General features: G+C 38.6%; 1 protein-coding gene across 1 annotated transcript in view; it reads right to left on the bottom strand.

Moving 5' to 3' along the window:
* The window catches only part of LOC311196049 (contactin-6-like), a gene marked incomplete at both ends in the record, with an annotated part of 111,192 nt that overhangs the window by 74,089 nt on the left and 22,357 nt on the right, over positions 1–14,746 (bottom strand). Inside the window, 2 exons of the mRNA XM_084269544.1 lie at positions 5,406–5,581; positions 12,621–12,747. Of these exons, the coding sequence (XP_084125670.1) occupies positions 5,406–5,581; positions 12,621–12,747 (303 nt within the window). The remainder of the gene's footprint in view (positions 1–5,405; positions 5,582–12,620; positions 12,748–14,746) is intronic.

A 14,746-nucleotide genomic window follows, 5' to 3' on the forward strand; every position in this document is an offset into this window, starting at 1 on the left:
CGTTGCTACTGCAGGTTGCATTACTTTCTCACCTGCTCAGGGGAAGATGCTGGTTGTGAGGTGTTGCCTGGACCATCAGGAGGACTGGAGAAGGCACTGGCTTAGGTCTGATTCTGTACCTGTCTGCAAGCTGAGATGTGTTTCTGTGTTATACACAAGGAAGCCCTTTCAAAGCAGGGAGGTAGGCTGAAGGCAGTACTTGGTTAGAGAGCGATGCGAATAGAGGCCAGCCTGCAACTTTACCTGGAGTGTCCCTGTAGAGGATAGGGAATGTAGTAAATGAAGTGAAACTTTGAGGGATGTATCTTTGATGGTGACCTGCTTCTGCCGCTGGACAGCGCTGTCTCCTGCTTGCTCTGCAGTTACCAGCCAGCCATCCCTGAGCACCCACTGAGCGATGCGTTGAGAAGCCTGCATCTCCTTTGGAAAAAGGAGGAGATCACAGCTTTCCTTCTTTTGGTGTGTGCTGCCAGACAGGCTGATCAGCATGCCAGCCCTCACACGCAGGGATGAATTAACAATCAGTTTAAAGACCCAGAGAGCTTTACTCCAGCTGGTAGTTACACCACCTAGCACACCTTTTTAATCAAATACAATTGTTACAGAGGAATTTCTGGACACATGCAGTACCACAACACAACCAACCCAGAAGGGAATGTGCCGTTTAGACTGAAATTCATGCATGTCCAGACTTTGCAAATTCAGACTATCTGATCTAAGTGCATTGATTTTTCCATTTTCTGTTTCAAAGCGTATGCTACGAGTAAAAAGGGTTATGACATTTTGAGGCATGCTGTATTGCTTTGTGATGTTTCTGTAATTTGTGTGCAGTCAAAGGTAAATAACATGATGAAGTAATCAGATGAAAAGTGGGCTTTCATGCTAGCTGAGCATCTCACAGGCAGTCACTCCAATCGGGCTTCGCTAATGCTCAGGCTGTCATGATTTAGCAAAGACTAAGCGGACGTGATTGCTTTTGATCTCTTCCCCCTGAAATGGTTAAATGCTAATGAAAGACTATTATTTTATGGTTTGGAATGGAAAAACTCTGCCCGGGAAGCCTTGTTGTCTCTTTAATTTGTTATTTCAGCCAAACTGTGCTGTCTTCTGTCTGTCTGACAAAAAGCACGTGAGAGCACTCGGGAGCTGTGGATTTCATTCCAGCACTGCTGCTGCCATCCACGCTGTTACGAGCACATCCTCACTGGCCAAGAGGAGGGAGGACATATGTATTTAGAAAAATGCTATTGACAACAAGCACTAAGCAAAACCCTTGAGCAGCACTTTGGAGGATGTATTTACAGCACACCCCCCCCCCCCAAAAAAAAAAAAAAAGCCAAGAAAAATTTCTTTGGTCTGTAGCACCAGGGGGAAACTTTTACACACATGGTCTAATGTCTCCACTGTGTGCCCTCCTGGGTGGCTCAGGACAAAATGACTAATCCTATTCATGAATTTAAATTGTTGTCATTGTTTCTCAGAATTCATGATTAATAATGGGGGCCTGAGGTCTGAGAATGCCGCAATCATCACAACTGTCTATCAGCAATGGTAGAACAATTTGACTGAGAATCTAATTTAAGATCCCTAGGCAACTAGATGTTTTCAATTAGTATGGAATTTTCTGGGTTTATTCCCTGAATAGTTATGAATTGGGTTCACATGAGATTCTGTTTCATGGTGGAATACTTGTTTTTTTCTGCTTTGTTTAATTGCACTTCTTGTTTCTCTTGCATATCTCTTAATGTCTCTGTTACAGACATGTATGAGAACGAAAAGAATCAGTAACAGGCCTGGACAGTGTTTTACTGCTGCTAGTTATGGGATTTCCCCCAAGACCAGTTGTTTGCACACAGTTACTTTTACTTAAAACTCATGAAATAATTAAAACAAATCCCCTGTGTGCCTTGGGATAGAGTTCTGGTTGAAGCCATATTTAACCATTTCTCTAGAACAGCTTTTTTATTTGTCTTTTCCAAGGCATGAAATGCAATTTAGATGCTCTTCATTAATAAAAATAGATTTTTGCAGAACACCTCATTAATATGCATGTAAGTGCATCTTGGCACCACAGAATAGGAGAGACTCTGGTTTCAGCGATCAAAACACTTCGTTAAACCTGGGTGCTTTTTTCCTTCTGTGAGTTTGGAATGTGACTGTGATCCCATATCTCTGGCTCTGATGCAGCGTTGCTGGGCTTGTGCCTGCTCTGGCTCTGCGCTGGCTTGGGGAGGTAGAGAGGCTCAGGGCAGCCCCCTCCTCAGAGCTGTCTGCTCCGTGGTGCACGCAGTGCAAGCAAAGCCTGTGACGTGGGACGTCACAGATGTGCACGAGCATCTTCATGTTGGTTTGGAAACCCCTCCGTGTCCCCATCTCTTTCTCCAGGCTGACCCTCTCGCATAGTTCAGGAAGATGAACTCCCCGCAGAGCTCTGGGTGACCTTCCCTTCACATAGAGCTGACCTTGTGTCGGATGTCGGTGCTGAACTCGGAGGAGGGGAAGTGCTGTGTGGGTGGCAGGTTGTGGCTCGGGAGCGAAGCTCATAACTCCAGCCAGTGCGAGGAGCCCGGCACTGTGCCAGCAGGGATCTGACACCAATGATTCCATCCAGACTGCGGATCCAGCTCTTGCAAAACGCACCTTAGCTCCTCAAAATGTGCTGCTTGCTGGGTAGCCAGAGGCACACAGGATTTACAGGGAGCTTTGGGCTTTATGGCAAAACAAACCGGTGCCAGGAAGCAGGAATAACATGGGGCTGGATCCTACGTACCCCACTAATGCATTCACAGGCTCTTGCTCTGCTCCCTCACACCGATGCTGCCTCTCATTTTCATCTTGTAGCTTTAAAAATCTGTGCCACTTCCTCCTGTACAATATTCCTCCTGCAGCTTTCATTTGACAGCTCTGTTTTTAATAGAGGATAAGCATGAAACTCCAGCTGAATCCAAAGACATATTTCTAATCTCAGACCCCATTTATTTTGCTACTCAGAGAGCTCACTACCTTGAACAGGGGAAAAAGTGTTTTTCACATGTTAAGTTGAGATGTACAATAGGTTTCCAGAGGTATCCTTAATTCAAACTCGGAGTTAGTTACCTTGTAGTAAATGCACAAATATGCACAAACCCTGTTACTTGGATAATAGGTTTGATTCAATTATTTATCACAGTGATTGCAACAATACACCAAGCAGCCTGATTCAGGGAAGAGTCACATTTTGTTGGGTATTGAATGAAAGTGTCATAATATCAGCATGCCTGCCTGGATTTTAAGATATAGCCTGAAGTATTGGTTGAAACAGAGAAGTGAATTGGATGGCAGCATGAAAATAAGAAGCAAGAAAATATTAACACTGAAATAACTGTTTCAAGGTAATTTGTTCCACTATTCTCATCAGGTCATTATAACATTTTCTATGGACTGTGTTTTTTTCTATTGTGAGACAAGTTAAAACTCCTAGTTTCCCAGTGATGCTGCTAAATTGAACATTTTCCTGTGTGTTTATATTTGCCAATGTAAATGACAACCTTCAATTTGTTTGTCCTCTCTCTCTTATATGGGAAAGGGTACAAATGTCTGTCACTGCTAATGACAAAGTAGTGTGCTTTTAGAATGCAGGATGCATTTACTGTACTATGGCTGCTGTAAGAAAGATTAAGGCAGGGTGGTAGCTGTGGGTGTTTCTGCTGCTGTGGGCAAAGGAGACCCAACTTGGTTGAGACTTGCTCCCCACAATAACTTTGGGAAGTGTCTTGGTGGGGGTGTGAAGCTTAAGTAAAGGAGCTGCTTGATACGCAGCCCGTTTTGACTGTCATGTATTGACATAAGACTTCAAGTTATTAGTGAGTTAAGTGTTTCACCAGCAGGGACCATTACAGAACTGGTGTTTAACATAGAAAACCATTGGAAGGAAGTGCAATTAAATATTATGCAAAGGAGCACTTGCCAGAAGAGCTGTTTATATAGGCCAAGAGCTTCCAGGAGTTTGAGTTGAGGATAGAGTTTTCCAGAAAAAAGTGAAATCACGGAGAGATATGATAAGCTGAACAATCACCAGAGCTGCCTTTCTTTCACAGATGCTCCTAACTTTCCTTTCTCTTTCCTTTTTTTATTTTTTCCACCTCTTTTGTGCCTTCAGTTAAAGGCATTCTTTATTTTCTTTACGTCTTTTCCCAGTTCCATTCCTGGCCTATCTTGGTTCCTTGGGGATTACAGACTCCAGAGACAATTTCAAGGTGGCCATCTATTCTGGCTTCTTTCTAAAATGGGATTTGTGCTGCCACTAAACAATTTTCATTCTCCAGACCTCGAAATGATTTCCCAGACAGGAAAGCTGGCTTGCAAAGATGTTTCAGAAAAAGTGGGAAAATAATAAATCAAAATTTTTGTTTCTGTTTGACCAGCTCTTGGGAATCAAAAGCTCTTTGACAAGTTTGGAGTAAAACATTATTAAATGAGATACTAGCGATCTACTGTTTGATCATCTCTCCTAAAAGAGAGCCTGTGAACCATCATGACCTCTAATGTCTCCTTTGTGTAACCCCTGCGACATGAGATTTGCTATGAGAAATGGAACAAGATTAATAATTAATACGTTTGCTGGTGTCTGAAATAGCGACACAAGGTTGGCTTTAGACACATGTTTTATTAATGAGGTTTGAAAACAATTGCTTTCTCCCAGCAACAGACAGCTCAGACCTTTATACTGCGGAGAGGAATGGAGGGAATATCTGGGGAGGGGGTTGTTGTTGCTGTTCACTCCCCCGCCCCGGGGTGGTCACAGAACTCAGTCACCACATATACATTTTATGGAAAAGGTTGTGAAGTTGTGAGGAAGTAAAATAGGGAGCAAGGCTAAAATAAATCTCAAATCATCTCAAGGCAGCCAACGTGCTCCAGCCAACGGAGCTGAAATAGGCAGCATTTCTGAGCATCACCCAGCCTTTTGCTCACTCTGCAGACGTATCCAAATGTCAGTGTGGCAATTAGGGGTACGATGTTTTTACGACCTCGTTACTCTATAGAGAACAGAAATCCTAACTTTTTTTGCAACATTCTTCCCTCCCACCCCCAGTTGTAACTACCTGAAACACAGCAAAGAAAGCATCTGGCCTTAAAAAGCGAGAACACCTTTATTAAGTGAAAATAATTGCGCTCATCTTCCTTGACCTTTCAATTTTCTGAAAGTTATTCTTGTTCCTGAGGGCTAGCAGCCATCAGATGTCTGCTTTTGTTAGTAATATTTACTAGGAATTTATTTTTTTAGAACGAATAAGCACTGCTGAAGTAAGCCAAACCTTTTGAACAGAATCATCGATGATACTTTAATTGGCCAATAAATTACAGTTCACGTCCAGAATTAATCGGAAAATAATGCTCTAATAAATATGATCTTCCCAACTTACATGCAAATTGAAGCTTTGCCTTCCTGCTCAGAATTGTTCCAAATGAATTTGTGGCCAAACACTGGTATGTTCCAATATCCTGTTTTTTATGTGGGTTATTGATTGCCAAGCTGCCTCCAACCAACCTGTAGTGATAACTCATGGTAAGATCAATATCTGTGCCATTTTGCTTCCACCTTTGAGGGGAAAAAAATCAAATTATGCTTATAATTTACAGAGCCTATTCATATTTATCTTAAATAGTGTGCTGTAGCATACCTGTAATGATAAAAATGTAGTTAAATATCACAAAATTGTATCATTTTTCACACAAGGCTGCTTCTTCTATCAATCTCAATGATATCAATAATTCTGTTCCTAGAAAAAATCTTTACTGCTTTTATGCTAGTCACCAGTGTTCATCCAAAATGTCTACAAAAAGTAATTATAACTTACTCATACGAACAACATTATCCATCCAATTGGGAGTGTGGTATACACCTCCACTGCAGCTACCTGTGTTATTATTTTTTATAATATAAATGCTACCAGAATGTGCTTTACAGTCCTTCCAAATTATGTCATAAATTTGGTTTAAAAAAAAAAAAAGGATTTGGAAACATAAGTCAGGAAGGATTACATTTGAGAGGACAGAAGAAAGTAGAGAGAGAAGTTTTAATACAGCAAGTTTGAGACTGATTATTTAATGATGAGAATGCTGCTATTTTAAAGCATGATTTGTCCCTCTTAGCCCACTAAGTAGAAAATGGATTGTGTCTGCAACGTTACACAGCTATTTACAAATGTCAAAACAATATATTCTATTTCAAAGAAAATAAATGTTATCTTTTTTAAGGAGGGAAATTTTAATGGTAACCATTAGTTACATAAGGGTTGAATTTTCATTGTCCACACGAGGCTCAAAGGAAGAACAAAGGAGCTCAGTCACTGATGTCTGCAAGCTTTGGGCTTGTTTATGCCACACTTTAGGCTGTCAGCAATCCTAAAACTACATAACCACCTATTTTCTTCTCCTAATTTTATGCCATAACCAACTCTTTAGCTTGTATCTTTTTTTCTGACTCATATGGGTGTGATGCCCACCCCTCCATAGGATGCAAACACTTCACAGGAGTCACTACTGGCTCGCTTTAGGCTTGCAGAAGGCTTTATGTCAGTCTTTGATACAAAGATACTAGTCTCCTTGTTAATTATCTGAACATTTAAATTTCTATTGCTTGTTTTTTGCAGAGATGAACTTGCTGACAGCGATGGCAGTTTCCACACTTAACAAATTGAAGCAAACTTGCACCATAACTAGACTCCTGGAAGATCTGACCTGGATATCCAGCCCAATGCTTTACTTTGAACACCCACAGAGCTTCCTCTACACGACTGGACTGCATAGGTAGCAGTTCTTTTGGAGGAAGGTTTTCAAGCTGTGCTGTGAAATGCAATTCTGTGTTCCAAGAGAAATCTGGACAAATATCTGCAGAGGAAATAAGGATCCTGACCTTTTAAGTTGTTTTTAACGATGAGTAATGACTGATTAAAACATTAAATCAGTTGAATACTGTGAATTTGGCAATTCTTCCTTCCAATTGCAGGTGATTTTTGAGGCCTCTGCCCTATTCCTTTCTTATGTTTTGCTTTAGTTGGTCTTTTTATGTTGTTGCTGCTGGTGGGGGGAGGTTAGCATTTTTTCCCCCTCAAGCTGAGCAAAATCCATCCTTGAGCCTTTCCTATGAAGCAATATTGTGTAGCACAGTTAAGATTTTGCCATGTTTCAGGATTTGCATATGGTACGTGCTGCCTAAACCTTTTGAGTTTCTAATATAGGATATTCTGGTATTTAGTTTGCCAGTTCTCTTTAATTTCTGAATCAATCACTGGAATAACTGCTGTCATCATTACATGGCTTCCAATTAAGCTCTATAACTGTTTTTTCAGAACAAATGCAAAGTTGTTGTCTTAGTTGCTGCAAATGAATTCTTCACAGTATCCCCATAATCATTCTAATCACCGTGGTACAATGATTATTAAACTTTGCATATAGATCAGGGATTCATCTCCTGGTGTGGGCTTTTTCCTAATTAATATGTTTACATCACTGAAGGAAGCGAATTAATGAATTCATGTGATAAACAATGATTTAATGACTTTGTGTGTTCTGTAGTATGTCATCTAATACACAGAATTCTTTGAAGAATTATTTTAAGAAAATTTTAACATAAGCTGGTTAAGACAGGGATCACATACATGTTTTCATGAACTTCTTCATGCAACCATTGGAAAACACTTTCCATCAATTAGAGGAATCATATCCTGGACCAATTATTTCAGTATCTAAACATAAAAAAAATGTTTAAAAATGCTATATTCTGATGCTCAATTTCATCGTTCCCCAGGAATGTCAGACTTCTCAAATCACATTGATATCTCTTAACTTTAAAAAAAAAAAAAAAGCCCTGAGTGTTTTAAAAATTCATAGACTAAGTGATCATATTCCATTTGATTCAAAATCTTTTTATAGAACAAGTTATAAAATGGTCCAAAAAAATCTTTAGTAAGTTAAAGACTTTGGGAACATATATTAGTGGGACCTCCCCTGACTCCCATCTTGATTTAAAAATCTCAAGTGAAAGGCATTCTATTCCCTCTTGTTCTCCCTTCTTGCACCATTACCAATTTATTGTAACATTTGAATACCCCAATATATCAGAATTCTTCCAAGCCAGCAAGTTATTTTAAATCTTTGATGTTGGACTTGCTGGGAACCTCCTTCTAAAGTACACTGCAGCCAAATCATTTTAGCTTCATTTGTACAAGGATAAACTCATAATATATGACAATTTACTCATATTTATACTACTTAATCAATACTTGTGATTTGCTATTCAAATAGTCTCCGTTTCCAAGCAAATAAAAATGAGGAGGAGTAGAATTTATTAATGAACATGAATATGTGAGTAATGTGTATTTACAATGAAACTGCAAATTATGTGATCTGTCTTTAGGGTAATAACTTAGAATTGTGGAAAAAAAAAAGTATAATGCATTTCACACTGAAGAAATATTGATCTAACTAAAAATGTACAAAGAAGACAGCAGCACATAAAACTTATAAAAATGGTGAGATATCAGAGACCTTTGCAGAATACAAATATCCTTAGGACTTGGTTGAGAAATGTCAATGTGTTTCATTACACAGGAGTGGACTGTTAGGCTGCATACCCACAGGTTTATCTGCTGTTTGGACTTTCCTTATCCTCTCTGAGCAGAGTTTCTTCTGGGTCTACTGACACCACCATCCCAACACCACAATCCCTATCCCAAAGATGCTCCACAGTGCTATGTGATGTCTAATTAGCTACAATTAAATGAGCCCCATTTTTATGATTAATGAACCTGTAAAAAGAGTATTGTTCCAAAAAGGAAGCATGTATTTTCAGAAAATCTGACTACTTTTTGGAAATGAAGGGTGAAGCTGTATCAATTTCGGTGAAATTATTAGTGTGAAAGTGTTGAAGCAATTAAGGAATTAGTAAAAGATTCCATTTTGGCAATGTGCAATTGCAGTGTGCAACTTTGGATATGCAACATTCAAATGCAGTATTTGATTACTTCTTTTTACTTGCCTTTAAAAAATAGAGACACATTTAGGAATTTAGAATTTCCTGCTGAAAGAGCTTTCTCCAGCTCTACAAGTAAAATCCAGGAAGCACACATGGCTGCATGATGATTTTCTACCAAAGTTATCATAGCTAGAAGCTCTTCCTTGCATATATCTTTCCCTAATTTGAACTGCTTTCTATGTGGATATATGCATACATGATTTAATTATCTTTTCAGCATGCTGTTATAATAAATATATATATACTTAAGTCTTTATTGTGTGCTATGTTTTTTAGATTATTTACATTCAACTGGAAACGTCCTGCCCAGTCACCCATGTCTTTGTTTTAATTGGGGGAAAAAAAACCCAAACCCTCACTAAGCCCTCTAGTATTCTGTAATTTCCATAGAGGAGGAAAATAGTCTAAAAGCTACCAACTGTGAACAAGACAACAGAGTTTGAAGGCATTTCCAATTCTACTCCATTTTTGAAGCAGAATCTTCAATGAGTCAAGGGACATCATTTTAGTGAGCAAGTATGCTATAGCAGCGTTGCCATTTGCTTTTTAAGGATATGAATAAGATACTTGTATTCTGGAGGTTACTACCAATGATGATAAACATAATTTAAGTCATTTACAATCATCATAGACTTTGTGCTTCTGCTTCCCTCACTTTCAGCTGTCTGTAACAGTTATCTTCTGTGGTATTTTGGATTTGGATTGAATTTGAATCTCTTTATCTTATTTTATTGCATCATTCCAAGTTATGTTGAGATATTTAAAATATTGTTATAATGAATAAAGCCTATGCTGTCCTTGGATTCCCTATTTATTTGTTCAATTGACTGTTGTCTGTGAAAATTATTGAAGAAAAGAATCCTTGATTTCAATCCTGCGTGAAAAACACAAGACTATGGGAGTATTCTGGATACTGAATGTAAGTTCAGAAAACAAGTCAGAGCCAAGCATCTGAGACTAAACAGGAAATGTCAAAGTGCTGCAGAAAACCCTTTGCTTGGCAGGCTCTGGGTGACTCTGGGTTTGGTTTTTTTTCCAGTGTGGAGGAAGGTGAATGACTTAATGGTAGGAACTTGTGGAACTGTGATATGTTCATGGGTAGGCTGTAAGCAGAAAAAGGAGTAAAGTTTGTTCTTGAAGTTATTTGATGATAATCCCTGAATCTGCTATAACAGAAGAGCTTATGTGCAAAAAATTATAAATCTAATTTGAAAGGTTATCTTTATTTACTGCCAATATTCCACAGGGAAACAGTTGAATTAATGTACCTGATCTTATAAACAGTTTTGACTGTATAGAAAAAGGTATAACAGATAAAATGGTATTTATGGGGATGCTTATATAGATTTTCTAACACCTGTGCTGATTTCAGAGGTGTTTCTGTGCATAGTTTTGTTTCCAGTGTAATCAGATTTCTGTTACTTCCAAGTCTCCAGCAGGAAATCAGGTTCTCTTGGTTTTTATTACTCAGCACTTACTACCACTTCAACTCTATGCAATCCTTGCACTGCGGTTGTTAAGTCACACAGAACTTTGAAATGAAGTTGCAAAAAGTTCCTACTGTATTCAAAGGATCCATGACTGAGACAATATGTGATAAAACAAGACTTTTAGGGAATGCTAAGCACTTTTCCTTTAAAGAAAATGCATTAATCAGCATATTTATTTATGCAAAAGGTGGTAAATAGCAGATTAGTTGTAATGGTTCTGTATTTCTGAATCAAAGAAAAACCTTCCAATAGTCTTTCCAGTTCTTCCCCATCACTCAACAAAGGATATGATTAAATTTTCATACTGAGCTTGATTTATCTGAAAATGTTGGAACTTTAAATACGTGGGCTCAATCCGTATCAGATAAAACTGGCACTAGCACTAGTAAAATCAAAGCAAAATGCTGAAGACTTCCCATTCCTTTCAAGTCCTGGTGAAAAGCTCCCAGGTTGCAATAGCAGCAGTGATAGCCTGATAACTTCTAATTGACCTAGATGGTTCAGGATCCATCCCCAGACCTTGATCTGGTCTTATTAGAGTAACTGAGGCTTTGCAAAACATCCTTATAGTGCAAAGAAAATAAGGAAGCTGATTAATGGATGGATAAGGAAAAAGTGAAAGAGAAAATATGAAAATCAGACATATGATGGGGGGAGACTTCATAGTTTTCCTGTGTAATGAAACCTGCTGGCTCTATTTGCAGACGTGAAGAGTCCATGGTTGGCAAACAAGAGACAAGAATTTTTATAGGTCTCTGAGGAAGCTGCCTGTATAAATGGATATGAAGATGGGTGGATGGATGAGCTGGAAAGACTTGAAATTCGTGGCACTGAACCAGTAGATGTTCAGGTTGGAAACAGGAAGGAAGAACAAATGGGGTATGAAATGGGTGAGGATTTCTGCTCACAGGAGGAGAAGTTACACTGTGAAAAGGAGGTAAAGTGTTCCTTTAGTAGCACTATATTTGGAAACAAATTAGTACCTGAAGTACAAAAACCAAGTGGATAACTAGTAATGGCACTTTATAGAGGAAACTCTTGTGTGAACAGTTGAAAGCTATCAAAGTGACACTAAGTATTTGGTAGGATGCATTCATGTCCTACATGAATAATTTCTCTCTCTCTCTCTCTCTCTCTTTTTTAATTTCCTTTTCCCATACCATTATTTTCCCCATTCTTTTCTGAAGAAAGCACACTGTCATTTTTATATTTTTTTCAAGATTCCCAGCTTTTCCTCTTACTTGACTCAGTTTCCCAGATCCTTGGTGCAACAGACTGTTTTGAAAGATGAGTCCATAGTCACTGAATAAACAAACAACCCCATGCACCAAAGTTTTATTAAGTGTGTCTACAGAGTATTGTAAGCTAGATATCAGAGCTGTGCCTTGCTGTTTCTCTAAATAAACACTATAAATATATACATGAAATGTTAGAATTAGAAATGGGCAATGATGTTGCTCTTTTGCTTTCCAAGCATTTATTGATGTATGGAAAGTTTTATCAAAACAGCTATTCTGTGGATTCAGAAGTAATTTTCTATGTTTTAAAATACTTTGGGGACAATTTTCAATGATGTGCTTTCTTTTTCTGTGTTAATTTTCCTTACAGTAGGCCAGCAAAAATATTTTCCCTTCAGTTTACTGTGTGTATGTGCCTTTTAACTCTCCATTCCTTTGATCCTCTTCCCCTCAGATTTATGACAAGCAGTCTTCTAATGATGTGATATCATAACTACATAAATTAATGTTTTTTTTCTTTAAATAGCATCAGTGATCATGAAATGTTTCTTTTTTACCTATAAATGCCCAGTCCTAGATGCAGCCCTAGCAGCCCAGTACCTTTTTTATACTCTTTCAGCAGAAAATCTGTCAACAAAAGCCCCTCTCTCTCCTGGAAGTAAACCAAGTTGGGCTGTTTCTATGGCCTGTGTTCCCAAATGCAGAAAGGCAGGAATCCCACCCCCAAAGCCCACTGTGGGGCCACAGCTACTGGCTACAGCCACTCTTGCTGTGAGTTCTTACCACATATTGAGGTATGTATGACTGCACCATTGACCAAAATACAGTTAAAAGATGTACAGTGAGAAAATACTTTCCCAAAGTTGACTTCACCTGTAGTATGGCAGTGGGTATCCTTTAGCTGTGCAGTTCAGGAGGATTTCTGGATTTGCTGAGTCCATGGAATAAGTAATATCATATGGCTCTTGGATAAAAATAGGACCATGAAGGGTTTCTTCTCCTGTGAAAGAAAAACAATAATTTAAGATTAGACATATTTAGCATGTCCTTACCCATAAAAGTGTCCTTTGGTGTCCTTTGCTTTCGGTCAAAAGTTAAGGTCTGCGATTATATTCAGCAGAGAATCCAGCTCCAGACATTCAGCTATTAAGGAGGAAATATTTCAAGCCTGATTGATAATAAAACCACATATCCCAGGTGTTGGTGATTTATTTTGCAAGTGACAGGGAGCTCTACCTTCTTTGCATATTTCCCATGGAAGTTATGTGGCCAACTATTAAATCTCCCCCATCTCATAGCCGTGCTTGAGGTCACGTCTGGAAGCAGGAAGGGAGGACGTTGTGGCTTTATGTGTTTGATGCTTCCACCTCCCTGCTTGCCTGGTGAGATGGATGTGTCAGCCTTACATCACCCTTTAAAAGACAAGCAGCTCATTGACTGTGGCCAGACCTAAATGTTTCCATACAGCCCGTGAGTGTTCATACCATGGCAGAGGGAGACCAAGTCCCTGTAGCAAGCCCAGAAATAGCTTCTAGAATCGGAGGTATTTCATGGTTGGGCTTTTCTCATCTGCTGCAAATAGGTCTTGCTCCACTGATATCAGCAGGGTCTCCACCTGCATCCCCAAAGACGCAGTTCCAGCCACCAGCACCATTGACTCAAAGGCCTTCTGCAGAGCCATAGGCAACTGCACAGAGTGCACATCAAAAATCAAATCATCTGTGTCTGCTATCAGCCATATACATATTCATCTCCCTTCATACTTTTCAGCCACTTCAATCCATTTCCTTTAAATTTAGAAAATAAAAAAAAAGAAGCCAGCTCAGCATTGTTGTCAGCTTTCATCTTTTTGTGACACTTGCTGATTTTCTGAGTTGTAATCCTGGAATTGTATGAATAATTTGTCTTATCTGAAGTAATAAGAATGTAATATTTAATTTTTTAAACTATCATTTATTTTTAATCTTTCTTTAATATCTGAAATATTTTAAACTAAACCAGGAAAGTTAACAGCCCCATCTTTGTATGAGCAAAATTGTTTTCTACTGATGAATGTAGTCAGATTTTTCTTCTTCAGTGGATATAAAGCAAATAATATCTGCAAAACTCTAGAGAACATGAACAAATTAAAATCTTTTATACTTAAGATATTTTTAAGCATGGCATCTGATAATCACAATGTTTTCCCCATATCTTAATCAAGATACCCATTCTTATGTATCTTTTAGCCTGATTTGTGCTGTATATCCTTAGAAACTCAGAAAGTCAGCCCAGCTGTGAGTGTGTTTTCATCAGCAGCACCCGTGAGAATAGGCCTTCAAAAGAATTGGAGTAAAATTCAAAGCAGCAGTCAGAAAAGATTGATTTGTTTTATACTACAATAGCTGTTTGGGTAGACACATCTTATTTTAAGAATATCTCGTGGTATAAAGGAGATTGTGTGGGTATACTAGAAAGAAAAAATACATCCTTTCAGTTTAGGATATAAAGCAAGTCAGGGTAGTAAACAGCTGAGATGTGCTAGTGGTTTGAAGATAAAATATTAAACTTGGCTGAACAGTATATGTGATGTTGTAAGGGACATAACAGACCATAAAACCCAGTAAATCACATAAAAAGTATCAATTTCCATAACTTTTTCATTCTGCTAAACTTTGCAGGCTATATGTGAACTTTAGGCTCCAAATATTTCATGACTTATCTGTAACTAGTGGACACAGGTGGAAATCTCAAGATGTATGAAGCAAACTCAATGGAAGAAGCTGTCACTCAACTGCACTCAAGACATGATATGGCCTTGCTGTTTGCTTTTGGAGGGGTTACTCAAATGCCTACAGGTAAGGGTGTTTTTCAGCCCTTACTTCTGTCTAGAGCTTAAATTCATAATTCTTGTGATTCTTTATATTGTGGGTTTTCCAGCAGCCTTTAGTCATGGAGCAAGATGCTGTAAATAAAGAACTCACATCTCACAGGGCCAGCTTTCTGATCAGAAAGGTTAC

Source organism: Gallinula chloropus (assembly GCF_964237585.1).
Source record: "Gallinula chloropus genome assembly, chromosome: 12".
NCBI lineage: Eukaryota > Metazoa > Chordata > Aves > Gruiformes > Rallidae > Gallinula > Gallinula chloropus.